The 16,481-nt window shown below is 42.0% G+C and overlaps 1 protein-coding gene across 1 annotated transcript; it reads right to left on the bottom strand.

Annotated features, from left to right (window-relative positions):
• Positions 1-204: 204 nt before the first annotated feature.
• Positions 205-15,031, bottom strand: ggt5a (gamma-glutamyltransferase 5a). Its single transcript, XM_062999506.1, has 13 exons — positions 14,859-15,031; positions 11,081-11,208; positions 10,352-10,435; positions 8,778-8,961; positions 5,249-5,409; positions 5,060-5,131; positions 4,985-5,023; positions 4,769-4,899; positions 3,373-3,566; positions 3,191-3,282; positions 900-1,012; positions 674-784; positions 205-405 (listed from the first exon to the last, which is right to left on the bottom strand). The coding sequence occupies exons 1-13, from the start codon at positions 15,029-15,031 to the stop codon at positions 256-258; spliced, it is 1,632 nt and encodes a 543-aa protein (XP_062855576.1). The 3' UTR covers positions 205-255.
• Between the last annotated feature and the right edge of the window lie 1,450 nt (positions 15,032-16,481).

Genomic DNA, 16,481 nt, shown 5'->3' with positions numbered 1-16,481 from the left:
CCACTGTTGGACCCTCGAGCTAGGCCCTTAACCCCCTCAGCTCCAGGGGTGTCGTACAATGCCTGACTTGTTCTGACCCCGGCCTCCAAACATGCTGGGATGTACGGGGAAATAAAATGTACACACGTACTGTACTGTACACATGAATACGAATACTGTACACGTGTATATGAATATGTGACAAACGAAGGTGTTCGACCTGCCCTAGATCATCCTCATTTTAATGCTGAACATGCAGTCATGCAGTAGATTGGTTTAGTATCCTGCAGCTTTTCCGAGTTTGCGTGTATCGGAATATGCAGTCACACACTCTCCTTCGTGCTTGGACACGGCGTTCACCACGTTATAGAAATACGGCACCGTCTTTACGGTGTGGCCGAGTCGCTGCAGATTGTGGACTACATCCTGAAACACAAAACCCATACAGATACGGTGAAAAATTCATTTGTGTTTATTTTTATTCAGATTTGTGATGTGTGTGGTGTGTGTGTGTGTGGGGGGGAGGGGGGGGGATAAGCCTAGTTCACTTTCAGCACTTTAAGATGTTTAAGATGTTTTGCATGTGGTGAGGGTTAAACTATTCTGCTGTGTGGGGATTTCATAGCCAACTTTTACCTAGTTGCCAAATCTGGATAAGAAAATGGCGAGTGTTTTCTGTTCTGTGTTTCGGTACCTGGTCAAATTTAGGTTCAAACTTGAGAGCGTTTTCTCCATCCACAAATACGACAGGAGAGTCGATGGAATCTTTCAGACTTTTATCGAACCACAGGTAGTTCATCAGAGTCTGTCAGGAAATAAGAGTTCAGATAAACATTAAAAATTTGGTTACAACAAAAACAGTTATATTTAGTAATCAATCACAATTGAGACTCTTAGTAAAACTAAAATATAAATCTGACCATGGCCACGCTCGTGGTGATCATACTGCCCCCTGAAGCTCCGATAACCAAGGTGTGTTTTTTCATCGGTGAGTACAGGATCGACGGAGACATCGAGGAGGGGGGCTGCTCACCTAAACAACAATAACGACAACAATAACAATAATATTATATACAGTGTATCACAAAAGTGAGTACACCCCTCACATTTCTGCAAATATTTCATTATATCTTTTCATGGGACAACACTATAGAAATAAAACTTGGATATAACTTAGAGTAGTCAGTGTACAACTTGTATAGCAGTGTAGATTTACTGTCTTCTGAAAATAACTCAACACACAGCCATTAATGTCTAAATGGCTGGCAACATAAGAGAGTACACCCCACAGTGAACATGTCCAAATTGTGCCCAAAGTGCCCAAAGCCCATTATTATCCAGCACTGCCTTAACCCTCCTGGGCATGGAATTCACCAGAGCTGCACAGGTTGCTACTGGAATCCTCTTCCACTGCTCCATGATGACATCACGGAGCTGGTGGATGTTAGACACCTTGAACTCCTCCACCTTCCACTTGAGGATGTGCCACAGGTGCTCAATTGGGTTTAGTCCATCACCTTTACCTTCAGCTTCCTCAGCAAGGCAGTTGTCATCTTGGAGGTTGTGTTTGGGGTCGTTATCCTGTTGGAAAATTGCCATGAGGCCCAGTTTTCGAAGGGAGGGGATCATGCTCGGTTTCAGAATGTCACAGTACATGTTGGAATTCATGTTTCCCTCAATGAACTGCAGCTCCCCAGTGCCAGCAACACTCATGCAGCCCAAGACCATGATGCTACCACCCCCATGCTTGACTGTAGGCAAGATACAGTTGTCTTGGTACTTCTCACCAGGGCGCCGCCACACATGCTGGACACCATCTGAGCCAAACAAGTTTATCTTGGTCTCGTCAGACCACAGGGCATTCCAGTAATCCATGTTCTTGGACTGCTTGTCTTCAGCAAACTGTTTGCGGGCTTTCTTGTGCGTCAGCTTCCTTCTGGGATGACGACCATGCAGACCGAGTTGATGCAGTGTGCGGCGTATGGTCTGAGCACTGACAGGCTGACCTCCCACGTCTTCAACCTCTGCAGCAATGCTGGCAGCACTCGTGTCTATTTTTTAAAGCCAACCTCTGGATATGACGCCGAACACGTGGACTCAACTTCTTTGGTCGACCCTGGCGAAGCCTGTTCCGAGTGGAACCTGTCCTGGAAAACCGCTGTATGACCTTGGCCACCATGCTGTAGCTCAGTTTCAGGGTGTTAGCAATCTTCTTATAGCCCAGGCCATCTTTGTGGAGAGCAACAATTCTATTTCTCACATCCTCAGAGAGTTCTTTGCCATGAGGTGCCATGTTGAATATCCAGTGGCCAGTATGAGAGAATTGTACCCAAAACACCAAATTTAACAGCCCTGCTCCCCATTTACACCTGGGACCTTGACACATGACACCAGGGAGGGACAATGACATATTTGGGCACAATTTGGACATGTTCACTGTGGGGTGTACTCACTTATGTTGCCAGCCATTTAGACATTAATGGCTGTGTGTTGAGTTATTTTCAGAAGACAGTAAATCTACACTGCTATGCAAGTTGTACACTGACTACTCTAAGTTATATCCAAGTTTCATGTCTATAGTGTTGTCCCATGAAAAGATATAATGAAATATTTGCAGAAATGTGAGGGGTGTACTCACTTTTGTGATACACTGTATATATATTATAATATAATGTTTATGTTTCATTCTTTATAAGAAACTAGGTACAGAAAGTCCCTGGACAGGATGCCAATTCATCCCCCCACCTCAGACACAGCCACTCATGACTGTGTAAAGACCCGGCCGGGATTTTAACCCGCTGCACCACCTGGTGTATTGCGGCGGTTTAGAAATGAAGGGTCATTCAGGGCTCTTGACTGTTTTGAAGTCTTTCACATGCAGGTTTCTCAAACGTGCTGAGTAAAGGTGACAGTCAGGATCTGCTCTTTTACTGATTTTACTGTTTATTGTCCCCACAAAACACAATGTACAACTGACCTTGTCTAAGGGAGGGTGATTCGGGGTCAGATATAATTACGAGTGTAATTATAGTGTCTATTTCATGGCAGATCTGTTTTGGTGTTTTTTGGTGAAACTAAACATATTTATATGAGCACACTGAAAGTTACCATCTATATTAATCATATAAGCTGCTGTCTATATATCATTGAGATCACAGGCGTATGGAGGCGTTTGATCTTTATACCCGTAGAGAGGTAGAGCTGAGCTCACCCGGGTTTATCTGGTCAGTCTGGCCACAGAAGTCGGCGAGCTGGTTGTTCAGAAGGATTCCTGTCCTAGGAGACAAAACCTTCGACCCAAATCTACAGAGGACAGGGGGCAAGGGGATTGATGTGGGGTGTTAGAACCACAGGGGGTAAATATTTACTCCTACAGTAGTGAATCACACTCACATGAAGTTGATGGAGCTGGTGACGGAGACGGCCATTCCATCTTCAGCCAGCACCGACACGTGAGTGGTACCCTGTGAGTCTGTGTGGGGAGTAACGCTGTAATACTGAGCATCATGGGTCATATTATCCCAGATCTTCATTCTCACCTGATCAGCAAAACCCGCTGTAATGATGGCTGCCGCTTTTTGTTTAGTCTGCACACACAATAACAGCTGCATTTCCATATATGGACGTAATGACACACCCACATTTTTACATATGGACTTAATGACACACTGAAATTTCCATATATAGACACAATGACACACCCACCTTTCCATATATGGACTCAATGACACTGAAATTTCCAGACACAACGACACACCCACATTTCCATTTATGGACTCAGGGACACACCCACATTTCCATATATGGACTTAATGACACACCCACCTGTCTATATATGGACTTAATGCCACACCCACCTCTCCATATATGGACTTAATGCCACACCCACCTTTCCGTATATGGACTCAATGACACTGAAATTTCCAGACACAATGATACACCCACATTTCCATATATGGACTTAATGACACACCCACCTTTCTATATATGGACTTAATGCCACACCCACCTTTCCGTATATGGACTCAATGACACTGAAATTTCCAGACACAATGACACACCCACATTTCCATTTATGGACTCAAGGACACACCCACCTTTCCATAAATGGACTTAATGACACACCCACCTTTCCATATATGGACTCAATGACACCCACATTTCCATATATGGACTCAATGACACATCCACATTTCTATAAATTGGCTTAATGCCACACCCAAATTTCCATACATGGACACATTGACACACCCACATTTCCATATATGGACTTAATGACACACCCACCTTTCCATATATGGACTTTATGTCACACCCACATTTCCATTTATGGACACAATGACACACCCACCTTGCCATATATGGACTCAATGACACACTGAAATTTTCATATATAAACACAATAACACAACCACCTTTCCATATATGGACACAATGACACCCACATTTCCATATATGGACTTAATGACACCCACATTTCTATATATGGACTCAATGACACACCCACATTTCCATATATGGACTCAATGACAGCCACATTTCCATATATGGACTTAACAAAACAGCTGCATTTCCATATATGGACTTAATGACACAGCCCCTTTCTCATTTATGGACTCACTGATATTCCCAAATGTTCATATATGGACTCTGTGACACACCCACATTTCCTTAAATGGACTCTGTGACACTCCCACCTTTCTGTACATGGACACAATGACCGCCATATGGAGTCTATTTTGGAATTGAGTTTGTAGTTAGTAAATCAGTTTGCTCAGTTGGGTGGTACCTTCTCGGAGCCGAACTTTGGATCTTTCATAAATCTCTTCAGTCCGTTGGCGAATTTACACGCCTCGACGTAGCGATGATACGTAAGCATGCGCGTGTCTCCTCGCAAAGACGCTGGATTTGGTTTAAAGCCTGAAACACAGCGAGAAACCGAACTGAGAACAGAAAAGCTTCACGCTGGACGAACTACTTCAGACCAGTGGCTGCTTGGTCTCACCCTGCATGACAGTGAGAATAAAGCTGAGGGTGGCGCCTCCTGCTGGTGGAGGGGGGAAGTACATCATGTATTCACCCAGAGGAATGGACCAGGCATCGGCTTCAGTAACTTCATACGACCTCAGGTCCTCTAGTGAGAGATTTCCACCTGTACGCACGCACACACACACACACACACACACACACACAGAACAATAGCTCACTGTTTAAGGGAAAGTAGAGATGAAGATCTCACATGTGATGAACAACGGCTGTTTATAAACACCTGCTGCTTGTACATCAGTGACCAGAGCATGAGCGATCTCTCCAGTATAAAACTCATCTGCTCCATGAGTAGCAACCTTCTCCAGGGTATCTGCTAACTTCTGGAACCTCACCGTGTCCCCATACTTCAACAGGTTCCCCTCTGGATCTGAAAATAACTCCCTGAGACAGAGACAATCACAATATCAGGGAGAGATAAGATACTGTATATCAAAATGCTACATGGATGCAGACAGACCAGAGGAACGGGGGCTCAGCTGATGTAGATGTTGGACAGCTTCAAAAGCCTCAGAACGTTGGTTTAATCCCTGTTTTACATGTCAGTGATTGGGTTATGAGTAGTGAGGCGGTCAGATTTTATGACCATGCCACAGAGTAACTGGACCTCCCTGCACCATGAAAACTACACTATACAAACACTATATTTCCAAAAGTATGTGGATACCAGACCCCATTTCGAACTATGTCTATTAATATGGAATTACTTCAACTCTGTAAAGCTATAAACAACCATATCCGCTCCTCTGAGGGTTCTCCACACGGTCCTCTGTCTCATTTAGTTATTTGGTAAATAAAGGTTTGTAATATCCACAAGAGAATTGATCCATTTCCTCTCACACCTCGATGTGGCTCCAGTGGTGGTGACCCCTATTATTTTCTCTTCGCACTTCCTGTCATTTAAACGTATTATATTTATATCTAAGGTTTATTTAAACCACTTAAATGTAAGAAAAACTGATGGGATTGTTGTAGTCATTTAATTCTCTGCATGTAAAAATACTCATTGAAAATATTCTACAGTCTTTTTCCCAATGACACACCCACATTTCAATATATGGACTCAATAACACACCCAAATTTCCATACATGGACACAATGACACACCCACATTTGCATTTATGGACTCAATGAGTCAATGAGTTCCATGCCTACATTTCCATTTATGGACTTAATGACACCCACATTTCTATAAATGGACTTAATGCCACACCCAAATTTTCATACATGGACAAAATGACACCCCCACATCCAAATATGGACTCAATGACACCCACATTTCCATATAGGGACTCAATGACACTGAAATTTCCATATATAGACACAATGACACATCCACCTTTCCATATATGGATGCAATGACACCCACATTTCCATATATGGATTTATTGACACACCGACCTTTCCATATATAGACACAATAACAGCCACATTTCCATATATGGACTTAACGACACAGCTGCATTTCCATATATGGACTTAACAACACATCTGCATTTCCATTTATGGACATAATGACACAGCCCCTTTTCCATATATGGACTCATTGATATTCCCAAATTTTCATATATGGACTCTGTGACAGTCTTTTTCCTTCTTGTTTAGACTTCTTGTTTTATGCAAGGTGACATGCAGTTCTGACTCTATAAAATCTAAGCAATTGAGCATCATGGGCCGTGCACAACAGCCCTACAGTTGCAGCTTGGCAGATGGGGCTTGAACCAGCAACTTTCTGATGACTAGTCCAGTATCTTAACTGCTGAGCCACCCCATAATAACATAGCAGGTTCTTTAAAGTCATTGTTTACAAGTCTGTGGAACAACCCTTCTAACACCGTAAGCGACCGTTCCTCCTTCTAAGTGCCCCGCAAGTTACACGGCTCATTTCCTTTCTCTGTAACCCGGCTGTCACGGTTGATAATTAATCCCACGTGTTGCTCGTTCCCCCTAATGTAGTTTTTACTCTCTGGATTCTGCAGTGTGAATGTCAGACGCGGGTGCCATCCGCATATGGCTCACAATGAATATTCCGATTCATCCTAAATGCTTTTGATGTGGTTGAAATTTGGGTTCTGGGCAGGTTTCATTAGACTGAACTGTTTAAACCATGTCTTGTGCTCAGGGTAACAGTCAATGTGTCACAGAATAGAGCCAGAAGTGAGAGTGTCCATATACTTTTGACCATATAGTGCGTGTTCCTTACAAGTGTAAGAAACTTGAGTCGTAGTCATTAGACTGAGAATACTGGTAAATAAACAGGACCAGCAAGACCAAACCGAGAAATTTAAGGGTTAAGGACTTTGCTCAAGGCTCCAACAGTGGAAACTCTGGGGCTACAACCAGCAGCCTTTCGATTACTATTGCCTAGTGCCTAGACAATAATGAGCAATGTCACTGCATTATAAGATTCATTTCAGTAAATTCCTCATTATAAAGACCACATAAAGAAAACAGGAAACACTTCTATGGAAATCAATACCAATTAGCCAGTGTGGGTCTATTTCCATATCTGAACCATTTCGGTTCTACAACAATCTCTGACCCTAAACACGCCTATAGGAAACCACAGCACAATTCTTGTAACCACTGATGGATGTTAGAAGGTTTCTGTGAATTCGTCTGTATTTTTGGGAAACGGAGCGGAACTTCAGATATCGATTCCATATGTTCATCACGGAGTCCCAAATGTAACTGGAATCCACTGGTTTATGTTTTGACTTTGTTAGATCAGCTGTGTGCATGTGGAAGAAATTTAAAGCTTGTTTACAAAGAGAGGAAACGCTTTTAGACGTACAGCATTAATCAGTTCATCATGCGAGAGTGTGTAGACCAAGCAGTGCATACACTGATGAGCCAAAACATTAAAACCACCCCAACAACATGTATAGTGATGCCTGTTGTAAGCCTGAGGTGTCTAGTTAGATGTTAGATGTCTAGTTTATAGTAGTTCCTCGTAGTTCACGTGTCTGATCTGCATAAAGATCTGAGGGACTTTGATAAGGACCTAATCATAATGGTTACATGACTGGTATCTCCAATACAACAGAGGTGCTCACAGACAGGGACGTACCACAAACCGCAGACAGGTCCTTGACGCATTGATGCCAGAGGACATGAAGGCTGTGGTGTCTGGTACAAACTAACAAAAGATCTACTGTGGATCAAAGTGCAGATCATTTCAATCCTGGCGATGAGGTGATGTGAGGTGTCATGACACACCATGTGTCTAACCCTTCTGTGCCATTCAAAGTGCATCAGATAAAGGTTGACTGGTCTGTTAAATCGTGTTTTCTCCAAGACGTGGAAGCGATGAACCAGGATGGAGCTCACAACGTACAGAAGTTGAAGGAGCTGCTGGTAACATCAGGGTCAAATATACCACAGGAGTCCTTCAGATGTCCCATGAAATCTTGGTGCGTCAGAACTATTTGACTGGTGATCGTGGTCTGGTCCACCTGCTGGCCCGGTTTTATACAGGATCTTGGGTCACCTGACGGTCCAGCCCTGCCTTAGATAAAGGTGCAGTGATTGGATGTTCATGGTCACAGAGATTTGAGGTGAACTGGGATGTTTGGTTGCTGACATCCTGCCTCTCACATATGATAACTCAGGATTGCTGACAGCATCAGATGTCCCAAGAGAGCCCTCATGTACCTTCTGGTTAATATTTTAAGTACTTTATCTGTTTTTACTCTGATGTGGTTGATGTGGTTGATGTGTGTGTGTGTGTGTGTGTGTGTGTGTGTGTGTACCTGAGGGGTGAATTTGTTCCATTTAACACAAAAAGTAAGCGTGAGAGCAGGGGGGAGATCTGGACTCCAGCTCTGGCCAGCCGAATCGTCGGCTCAAACAAACTGGACCAGGGTAAATGACCATAAAGCTGATGAGCACGCTGATAACCCCGAATCTCACCAGGTACACCAATCCACTTCACACCTACAGACCAAAACAAATCATGAGCAAAGAGCAGCATATGAAGTCAAGTGTTGTGGTGCTCTGGTATTGTGTGGTGCTCTGGTACTGAGGTGTTGTGGTGCTCTGGTGTTGTGGTGCTCTGGTACTGAGGTGTTGTGGTGCTCTGGTGTTGTGGTGCTCTGGTACTGAGGTGTTGTGGTGCTCTGGTACTGAGGTGTTGTGGTGCTCTGGTACTGTGGTGTTGTGGTGCTCTGGTACTGTGGTGTTGTGGTGCTCTGGTGTTGTGGTGCTCTGGTTTTTTGTTGCTCTGGTACTGTGGTGTTGTGGTGCTCTGGTATTGTGGTGCTCTGGTACTGTGGTGTTGTGGTGCTCTGGTGTTGTGGTGCTCTGGTACTGAGGTGTTGTGGTGCTCTGGTACTGTGGTGTTGTGGTGCTCTGGTATTGTGGTGCTCTGGTACTGTGGTGTTGTGGTGCTCTGGTGTTGTGGTGCTCTGGTTTTTTGTTGCTCTGGTACTGAGGTGTTGTGGTGCTCTGGTGTTGTGGTGCTCTGGTACTGAGGTGTTGTGGTGCTCTGGTACTGAGGTGTTGTGGTGCTCTGGTATTGTGGTGCTCTGGTACTGTGGTGTTGTGGTGCTCTGGTGTTGTGGTGCTCTGGTTTTTTGTTGCTCTGGTACTGAGGTGTTGTGGTGCTCTGGTATTGTGGTGCTCTGGTACTGTGGTGTTGTGGTGCTCTGGTATTTTGGTGCTCTGGTACTGAGGTGTTGTGGTGCTCTGGTGTTGTGGTGCTCTGGTGTTGTGGTGCTCTGGTACTGAGGTGTTGTGGTGCTCTGGTACTGTGGTGTTGTGGTGCTCTGGTACTGTGGTGTTGTGGTGCTCTGGTGTTGTGGTGCTCTGGTTTTTTGTTGCTCTGGTACTGTGGTGTTATGGTGCTCTGGTACTAAGGTGTTGTGGTGCTCTTGTTTTTTGGTAAGGTGCTTTGGTGTTGTAATAGTGGGGTGTTGTGGTGCTCATGTGTGGTGCTCTGGTGTCGTGATGCTCATGTGTGGTGCTCTGGTGTCGTAGTGCTCTGGTATTGTAATAATGTGGTGTTGGGGTGCTCTGGTGTTATGGTGTCGCAATGTTGTGGTGCTCTGTTATTGTGATATTGGGGTGTTGTGGTACTCTGGTGTTATGTTGTTGTGGTTTCTCATGTTGTGGTGCTCTAGTGTTATTGTGTTGTGGTGTTCTGGTGTTGTATTAGTGGGTGTTGTGGTGCTCTGGTGTTGTAATAGTGGTTGTTGTGGTGCTCTGGTGTTATGTTGTTGTGGTTTCTCATGTTGTGGTGCTCTAGTGTTATTGTGTTGTGGTGTTCTGGTGTTGTAATAGTGGGGTGTTGTGGTGCTCCGGTGGTATTGTGGTTGTGGTGTTGTACCTGTTTTTTCGGAGCAATCAGACAGCAGATCTGGTTTAAATCTTTCTGGTGTTCGTTCCCTTGCGTTTATGATTTTCACTTTACCTAAAAATAAATGTTCGTGGTTGATCATCTAAAATCATTAATTATAACAAATATGTAATAGGAAACACGGGGGAAAACTGTAAGGGCTTAAATTACTATTTAAGCCCTTACAGTTACACATGCCATAAGCACTAATACCCCAATACCATGCCAGACCCTGGATTATGAAAGGTTGACTCGTCACACCACAGAACACATTTCCACTGTGCATCAGTCAATTATATTCAGCCCAGATAATTCGGTGTCGTTCCTGGATGTTGTTGACCGATGGCTCCCACTGTCTTGTTGAGTCTTAACTTGAATTTGTAGATGCAGCAGCCAACAGTGTTTAATGATGAGCATTAAAATACTACGTTTTTTTTGTTTAGTTTTTAGCTGTGTCCTTTACACAGAGATTTCTCCAGATTTTCTGAATGTTTTGATGATATTATGCACAGCAGAAAGGCATGTCTGGTTTGACTGGGAAAGGACCGTCAGAAATTCAGAATATGTGTTTATTTGCAAAACAAACAATAAAAGATGATAAGTAATATATTTATCTTTATTTACAGATCACCGCTCACTCCCTGTCCCAACTTTCCTGACATCGAGGTTTCTACAGTATAATCAGCACTAAAAGTAAAAATAAAGTTCAGTTTTTCTTACCGCTGCTCTCTCTGATAGTGAATATTACTCCTCCTCCGATGCCCATGCTCTGTGGGTTGATTATTGATGTACATATGAGAGCAGCTATCGCGCCATCTACGGCTGAACCACCTGAGCGCAGGATATCTCTGAGAGAAGGAAAGAAGAGAGAAAGTCTTAAATAATTCATTGTTGTGTTGATGTTACAGATGTAAATGCAATTTAAACATTGGGGTCAGTGGAATTCTGTTTTGGACTGGATGGGTCACAAGTAGTAAAAGTTTTTTTTTATTTAAAAGCTAATTTAAAAAAAACAGAAAATAATATAAGCTATAATCACGTTGGAATGAATATATGAATGCAGAGTTCTGTCAAATTAATTTTATTAGCTGCTTAGGTGGTGCAGTGGATAAAACACACGCTGGAACCAGAGCTGGGATCTTGAACACATCGTATCGAGTCTCAGCTCTGCCTGCCGGCTATGGATGAGCGGCCACATGAACAACGATTGGCCTGTGGTTCAGATAGGGGTGGGATTAAGTCTCTCATGACTAATGCGGTTGTGACCTCTGCTTGCTGATTGTAGGTGATAAGATGCATACGGCTGCTGCCCACATGTCGGGGGGTTCGTGGGTTCGCTTCATTCTCCTCAATCAGAGCCAGGGTCGGCATTAGTGTCAATCAGGCAATTGGACAATTGGACGCGCTAAAAGGGAGAACAAGGGAGAAAATGCATAAACAAAATTTATTTTATTCTTTTTTAAACCTCCTTATTTTTATCAGTTAAAAAAAAAAAACCAGCATAACTAGAAGAAACCGTTTTTTTAAACAGGTTTTTAGGGGCGTGTTAAGGAGCAGCTTTGCAAAACCACAATTTGCACCTATGTTCCACCTGACATTAGAAGTAACTTACTAAAGCTGTAGCTCATCAGGCAAATTGCGCTTCGTACCACCATTACTTACTGCTCACAAATTCTGTATAAGAAGGGAAGCTCTGTGGTGGAATGCCGCCCTGTTTGGGGTGTTCCTGCCTGCGCCCAGGTTAAAGCGGTTGATGAAAGTGAAGTGAGATGAAACTGGTACACGTCCATCAATGTCGTTACTGTATTCATATTATTCAGGACACAAACACCAGCGGATGCCAAGAAGGTCCACATGAAAGCGGCCTAACGCACCAGAATTGGACATGAAAGCCTCGCTAACGAGCTGATGAGCTGAATGGGGTTTTAATGGGGGTGGAATTCTACACTCTATGTGTTTTGACCCTGCAGGACTGAAGTCTGATCTCCAGCTTCTGCAATTTATTCAAACGAGAGAAATGTGTGGGTGTGGCCTGAATGAAAGACTACAGTCAAATATACGTATCCTGTGTGTTTATGATTGTGTGAGTGGCAGAACAACACAGGACACCATCCAGAGCAAAAAAAGAAAAAGGAACTTGATGATCTGATGATGCTTTGCCTACAGAAATGTAGAAATGCTTATCAGAAGAGATAAGAGGAAATGAACAGGACAAGAACTTTTGCTGCTTTGTTTACCAACATATGTTGCACAATAAATAATTTGTTATTATTGCAATACTGATATTTGTTATCATTATTAATTATTACAGTTGTGCTCCTGGGTTGACTCACATGGTTTTCCAATCTGCCAAAAGTATGTAGACACCAGACCAATATTATCACAGCTGTAACAGCAGGCTCTTCTGAAAAGCCTTTTAGATTATGGAGTGTGTCTGTAGGAATTTACGCTCATCCATTTATGCTCAAATGAAGTCTGGCTCACAAGCAGAGTTCCAATTTCTACCATAAGGGATTAATAAATGTTCAGTAGGGTTGAAGTCAGACCACTGGGGTTCATCTTCAATGAAATTATCATCCAAACCATGTCTTTACGGATCTTACTTTGTGTACAGGGGCACGATCATGCTGAAAATGGAAAGGGCCTTCCCTAAACTGTTTCCACAAAGTGTGGAGCATAATTTTTATCTAAATGATTTTATACAAGGTGCTCGGAAGCCCACTGCCTCGACCTACTGACTTCATTCATTTTTAACAGCTTAGGTTACATACTGCAGCTTTAATGCTTTAATACATAGACTGGATTCTGAACAGATTCACATCCCTTGACTTTTTGCAGACTTTGTGTCACAGGTTTGATTTTGAATGGATAGAATTACAATTTTTACCATCAATCTCCACTAAATCCTATGCAAGTCTTATTGGAAACACCTCTACCAGTTTTGCACACCTGGATTTGGGCAGTTTATCCCATTCTTCATGGGAGATCCACTCAAGCTTGTTTAGATTCAACAGTGTGCATCTGCAAACTGCCATCCTCACATCTCTTTACATGTTTGATTGGGATGTACAGTAAGTCTGGGCTTTGGCTGGGACACCAAAGTCAGTCCGGTAGATTTGAGAAATCCTTGAGAACCAGACAGAGCTCTACCACTCCTCAACTAACTAAAAAACTAACCAAAACAAAAAGAAGTTTAAAAAAAGGATCGGGGCCAAAATTTGCTTATTAGGTTGTGCAAAATGTATTTAGATATAATAGGGTCATTCTATAATTTGGGGTACATTTCACATCACCAAAAAAAGTACAAAAACAATGTTCTCTCTCAATAGAACAATCAGTGGTTCAAGTTAATATATTCCTTTAGTGTAACATATCCACTAGTTGCAAAGCTTAAACATTTTTTTTTTTTTTTTTAAAGGGACAGTAGATGTAGACTACTAGGTAACTTAGTTGACAGGTAACATACAGTAGTTGACAATTTCCCTATTTTGACCCATAACTTTAGTGGTAGACCTTGCCTGGCTGACCACATGTCATTTCTTAAACAGATTAATGTCTAATTTGAACATACATTTGAATTAAAATTATAAAAACAAATTGTAACCATGACAATGTATGTAACATAGTTAAAGGGTCAATTAATATACTCATTGACAATGTTCTATTATAGATAAAATATTTTAAAAAATAAGAGGACATTCACCACAGTTTGTTCAATATGATATCATGTAATGCTGGTCACATAGTTTTAGGACAAACCATTTTTGAGTTGCTGAGTGGAGTTCTGTTAGTAACATATATGTTGTATGTTATATATAACTATAGTTGACAGAACTTTTGGGGACATTAATAAATAAAGATTAAAATTATTTAAAAGAGAAACTCAATTTAAAAAATATTATTTTTCTTTAGTATTTAAACTTTTGAAATAAAAAAAAAATAGATGTTGTTGCCCTTAATGATTTTATTCATTATTTTGAAACCAAGGCACCCTCAACTTAAAAAAACGGACACAGCAAAAACTGTTCATTTAGGAACATCATGATAAATTTCAAGCTAAATGAAGTATAGGATGCACATAATGTTTTTGTGATATTACAACATGTTTTCCATTAATAGGTAAAATATGACATTTTTAAAGAAAATAGTTAGAATAAATATAATTATTATCACTGGACATGGAATGTACCCCAAATTATAGAATGACTCAATAATAATAACAATATAAATAAATAGTGCTGTTGTCATAGCTGCCAAAGTGAGATTGACCAATGTGTTCTTGATCAAACTGAACACTTATGGTTTATTAAGTTTCATTAAGAGCAGCCAATACACCTTGCGCATGCTTTTACGAAGTAAAAGGACACCGAAGTAGCCTAAGGAAACTCAACTGGACATGGAAAGAACATACCAAACTCCTCACAGACCGTGCCTGGAGGTGAGGATCGAACCTTAAACCTTATAGACACAACAACGACAAAGCCGAGCGCGCACTCACCTTCCCACATTGGAACACGTTAATGAATCAGCAGCCACAGCGGCTTTTGGGAAGCTCCCCTCCGTGCACCCCTGCTGCCTGCTACAGATGATGATGATGATGATGATGATCAAGCAGATGAAGCAGCCGCTGCAGCACACGCACACCCGCACTCGCTCCTTCATCCGGGCCATGGCTGCGCACCTTTCAGATCGGACCCAACTCACACACACTTCTGTGCGCAAACACGGAGCGCACGGATCTGATCTGACCTCTCTCTCTCTCTCTCTCTCTCTCTCTTTCTCTCTCTCTTACTCTCTCACACACACACACACACACACACACACACACACACACACACACACACACACACACACACACACACACAAACATAAACTTGGAACACTACAGAGTTCAGAAACAGGCGGGGCAAATACTGACCAGCTCCACCCATCTCCAAAACATCTAACTCAGGGGTGCACAACATACGGCCCGCGGGCCAGATCCGGCCCGGCAAAACTCTCGATCCGGCCCGCCAAATGAAGTGCTGATGCATTTTTAAATAAATGATGCTGTCACTTTAAATTCACCGGGTAATTCCATGACATTGCGACTGAAAAGTAAATGATGTAAATACAAGTTACTTCAGCTGTACCATGTGTTTGTCCAAACCAAGTACGAGTAAACAAATTAAAGTGGTTCTCGAGCAGATGAAATTTAACCCTGAATGGACATACAGGTATTTTCTTGTCTGGTGTGCTTGCGACCACATTAATCAGTTGGTGTCAGACCAACACATTTCTTGTAACTACCTGATGTTATGTAACTGTATTTAGTGCTGGGCGATTTTTACGATTAATTCTGTTAGTTAGAATGAACGTTTTCACATGATGTTAGAATGTGACAATCGCGATTGTTTACATACTTTATATTTTAATTAAAATATCAACATGTCACGAGGCAGAAACTGACCAGACGCTCCCGGAATATAAATCAGGGAAAGTTTAATATTAAAAGGGCAAAAACAGTGTACAAAACCCTGCAGAGTCCAAAACCAGAGGATAAACGGTAATGGTTAGATTTAGAAATAAGGACACAAACACGATCGACAAAACTTCACAACGAGACTAAAACAGAAGAATTTAAATAAGATTCATGGAACCGAACACAGCTGAATTGAATCAAAACTCCGGTGAGCGCGATCAGGATTGGCTGGCCGGGGACATGTGGTAGTCACGTGACAGTCCAGGGACTCATGGGAATTGTAGTCCATATAATAATAATAATAATACATTTTATTTATATAGCGCTTTTCAAGATACTCAAAGACGCTTTACATAAGACAAATAATCAAAACAAATACGTACATACACCATACAAATCATAGTACAAAATCAAAATAGTACATCAACATCAAGAATAATTAAGATAAAAACAAAGAGAGCAGCATAAGACAGTTCATTAAAAATTAGCTAAATTATGAGAGAGAACAACAAATATAGAACAATTTCTTAAAATTAGACAGAAACAGGACAGATTTACATGCAATCAGGAAACTGAAAACTTTACAAGTTTTAGGATCTAGGACTTCACATTTCTGTCGTGATCTAAGTATAAAAACTATTAAAAAGAATAGCAAAAATA

Source organism: Trichomycterus rosablanca, chromosome 7, assembly GCF_030014385.1.
Source record: "Trichomycterus rosablanca isolate fTriRos1 chromosome 7, fTriRos1.hap1, whole genome shotgun sequence".
NCBI lineage: Eukaryota > Metazoa > Chordata > Actinopteri > Siluriformes > Trichomycteridae > Trichomycterus > Trichomycterus rosablanca.
Note: the sequence above shows the minus strand (reverse complement) of the source record. Positions and strands in the feature narration are given on the sequence as shown.